At 52.3% G+C, this 3,051-nt stretch overlaps 1 protein-coding gene across 1 annotated transcript in view; it reads right to left on the reverse strand.

Annotated features, from left to right (window-relative positions):
- FLT4 (fms-related tyrosine kinase 4) overlaps window positions 1-3,051 on the reverse strand; it is a 27,855-nt gene that overhangs the window by 12,991 nt on the left and 11,813 nt on the right. The window contains 3 exon segments of the mRNA XM_009876204.1: window positions 1-2; window positions 4-40; window positions 1,088-1,196. The exon segment at window positions 1-2 is cut by the window's left edge and continues 306 nt beyond it. Coding sequence (XP_009874506.1) covers window positions 1-2; window positions 4-40; window positions 1,088-1,196 — 148 coding nt within the window.

Consider the following 3,051-nt stretch of genomic DNA (forward strand, 5'->3'; position numbering starts at 1 on the left):
TCCGAGGGCTGGGACTCAATCTCAAACCCATCTGGAATGGCTTTCAGGAAGGAAATGAACATGTGAATGAGTTTCCATGGCTGAGCTGCCAGACACAATGAAATTCTCTCCTTGGGCTCGGCTCTCTGAGACTCCCTTGTCCTCAGGCAGGGTAAATGAAACCAGCCTAGAGCAGAACTGTGACGTGCAAACTTCTAGTGACCAACAGCTTTAGTTGCACCCAGCGAGTGCTAAGGGACATGCTGAAGTCCCAAAGTCAAATTAAGATGGGGTGACAAGTGAAACAAGTTTGGAAGGTCTGAAATTAGGCTGCTACTGCTCTCAGCTCAGCCACAGCATTCTGGATTGCACACGCGCCTGCTTTCACACACGCAGGCAGTAACACACTCAGGCTGGACAACAGAACACATGGAGCATTACTGGTGCAGATGTTCATCTGCCTCCACAAAAGCTGGTGGCTCTGACAGCACAGGTACTACCTGTGAGGGCTGTGGGGCTGCCAGGGTCTGTCCAGAGAGGAATGAAGACAAGCCCCTGCAGGGACAGACTCCTGGCAGCACTGGGCACCGCTGGCAGGAATCTTGTGCAGCCCCATACGGGCCATAACTCCAGCTCACACTGCCGGGCTCTCACCATCCTCCCGCCACCAAAACCCCGTGGGGACCCTGCCGAGGGGCCTGAGCCAGCAGGATCCTGCCTGGGAGCGGGTCGGCCAGTGCCACTAGAGGATGCTCTTGGACCAGGCACATCCCTAGCCCAGGCAGCTGACTGGACCTGAGCCTCCAGGACGCCCCCAGCCCAGGACCTGCCAGGGCTGCTCCAGGACCGCTCCAGGACAGGACCTGGGCACAGGCAGCGCCGGCTTATCCCCAGGTCTGCCTGCCAGACTCTGCCTGCGTTATCTGCTGCCAGGGTTCCAAGCGCTCGTCACTCGGCAGAGCTCTGGGTAGCTCTGCTTTCCTGCTGGCTTCCCCGTCACTGTTTAGGGTTCTAACTCGGACGACACGACCGAGCAGGTCTAGGGAACTGCCTATTTGAGGCAGAGAGCTCGGCTGGTGCAGGTGGAGGGGATGTCTGCAGTACTCACTGGTCACGTAGAAGTAGATCAGCCGCTCATCTCGACCCACTTTATTAGAGGCAATACACTTGTACATGACCGAGACATTGGCCTCCTGGATGGCCAGTTTGCTGACTGTCTGATGGGGGAAGAGAACATGAGAAGGAGTTAGGAAGCGTAAGTGGGAGGAGAAGTAGGATCAGTGCTGCTCTGCAGCACGCAACAAAGCACGTAGTAAGCCTGGCTCTAGGTGGCAGCTATACCTGGGGAAGGGTTATGCAAAAATATCCCCTTATTCAATAGCCCTTTGTGCATTTTAAGCCACATCTGCTGGCTCTAGCCACAGCAACATGGTTTTATTCCTGACTTCTACTCCTTTTTACTGAGCCTAGCCAGCACAGATGCCTCTCCATGGGAGCAAACTCCTTGCTGTGCCAGCCAGGTCACCACGGGGACTGCCTTGTGCCCAACAAGTGTGGCATGAACACAGTGCAGGGCTGAAAGGCTGGTTAAGCTCCTGCCAAGCTTTGTAAAAGTGAGGAGAAAGGGAAAGAATACCAAGGCTTTGATTCCTCAAGCCCGCTGCAGTTAAGTGACTGCTTAGTGTCCCCCAGAGTCCAGTGGCGTTTACAGGTACTTACAGACCTGGAAGGGCTCCTTTGATAAAGTAAGGGCAAATCAAACCTACCTGTCCCTACTTCAGGAAGAGTTGTCAGCTTCTCCCTTTAAATTCCAAGTGTACGTAGACACAGTCCTAAACCTTCCTCCTCCCTCCTTCCAGCAAGACATGACTAAGATTGGGCAAACAGCCAGGCTGTCCTGGGAGCACAGACCCAGGAGATGCTGCCTCCACATGAACCAGGAGAGGCAGCTGGGGAGCAAGGCTGCTCTCCTGGCTCACGCTGCACATGTGTGAGCTGCCAAATGTGTTACAAGCACTCCCCTTAGAGGAGATCTGTAGTTTGAGACACAGGTTTTTCCTCTCTCCCAGTTTAAATGACAAGTTAATCACATGTAAAACCCCCTCTAATGAGAAAACGTTTAAAACGCAAAAAAAATTAAATGTGTTCCTACAGGGACATTACTTTGTCTGTAGTATTCATCTCATGGACTTTGTGAAGCATTTCTGTTCTAAGTGGCAATGTATTAGCTTGTGTTAATCAGAAGGAACAGTCATTCATTCAGTGCATATTCAATATAGCTGAAGTGAGCTTATTACTAGTACTTTTATGCATTGCCTTTTCCGTTTCTTGGGGTTATTCAATACAGCTGAAGTGACCCTATTGCTGGCACTTTTGTGTGCTGCCTTTCCTGTTTCTTGAGGATTTTCCTTCTAATCTGCATTGTTATGTTTGAGTTGGGGTTTCTGGTGTTGACATCATCCTACTGTCTGCAGTGTGTGGCCGTGCACTGCACAGCCTGTGGCATATTCTAGCCTTTATGGAGAGAATTGAAAACAGAGGAGGAAGTTAAGAGAAGACAAGCAGAAAAGAGAAGAAGAGGGAGAGAAAGCAGATTTAAGGAAATAGCATCCCACTACGAGTGGAAGAGCTCTCTTCTCCCAGAGCTCTGGCACATCCCTGGGCTGCACACCCTAAGTTGGACCTCCAGGACTGTTACAAGTAGCTGGAAAGAGGAAGGCACAGCTGAGGAACAGGAGGAAGAGAATGAGGAAAAAAGGGAAAGATCAAAAGGGACCAAGATGAGAATCATATCTGGAGGGGGACACAAGGGCTTCTCACCCAGGAGCTCCTACTATCCCTGCTCACCTCCCCAGGGGCCACTAATCCCTGCCCCTCCCTTTGGTTGCTCTGGGAGGAGCAGCATCTGCCCCTGCCACCCTTTTGGCAGAGTGACGAACTCTGGGCCAGGCCAGGGGACGGGAAGTGCCTTTGGAGGTGTATAGGAAAACAGGAAGCGACTTTCGGAAACGGGGGCCCAGTTGTTTGTTCTGCATCCCTCTGCGAGTGGCTGGGGGGCGGCGCGCACAGCGG

This window comes from Apaloderma vittatum, unplaced genomic scaffold (assembly GCF_000703405.1).
Source record: "Apaloderma vittatum isolate BGI_N311 unplaced genomic scaffold, ASM70340v1 scaffold42619, whole genome shotgun sequence".
Taxonomy (NCBI): Eukaryota; Metazoa; Chordata; class Aves; order Trogoniformes; family Trogonidae; genus Apaloderma; species Apaloderma vittatum.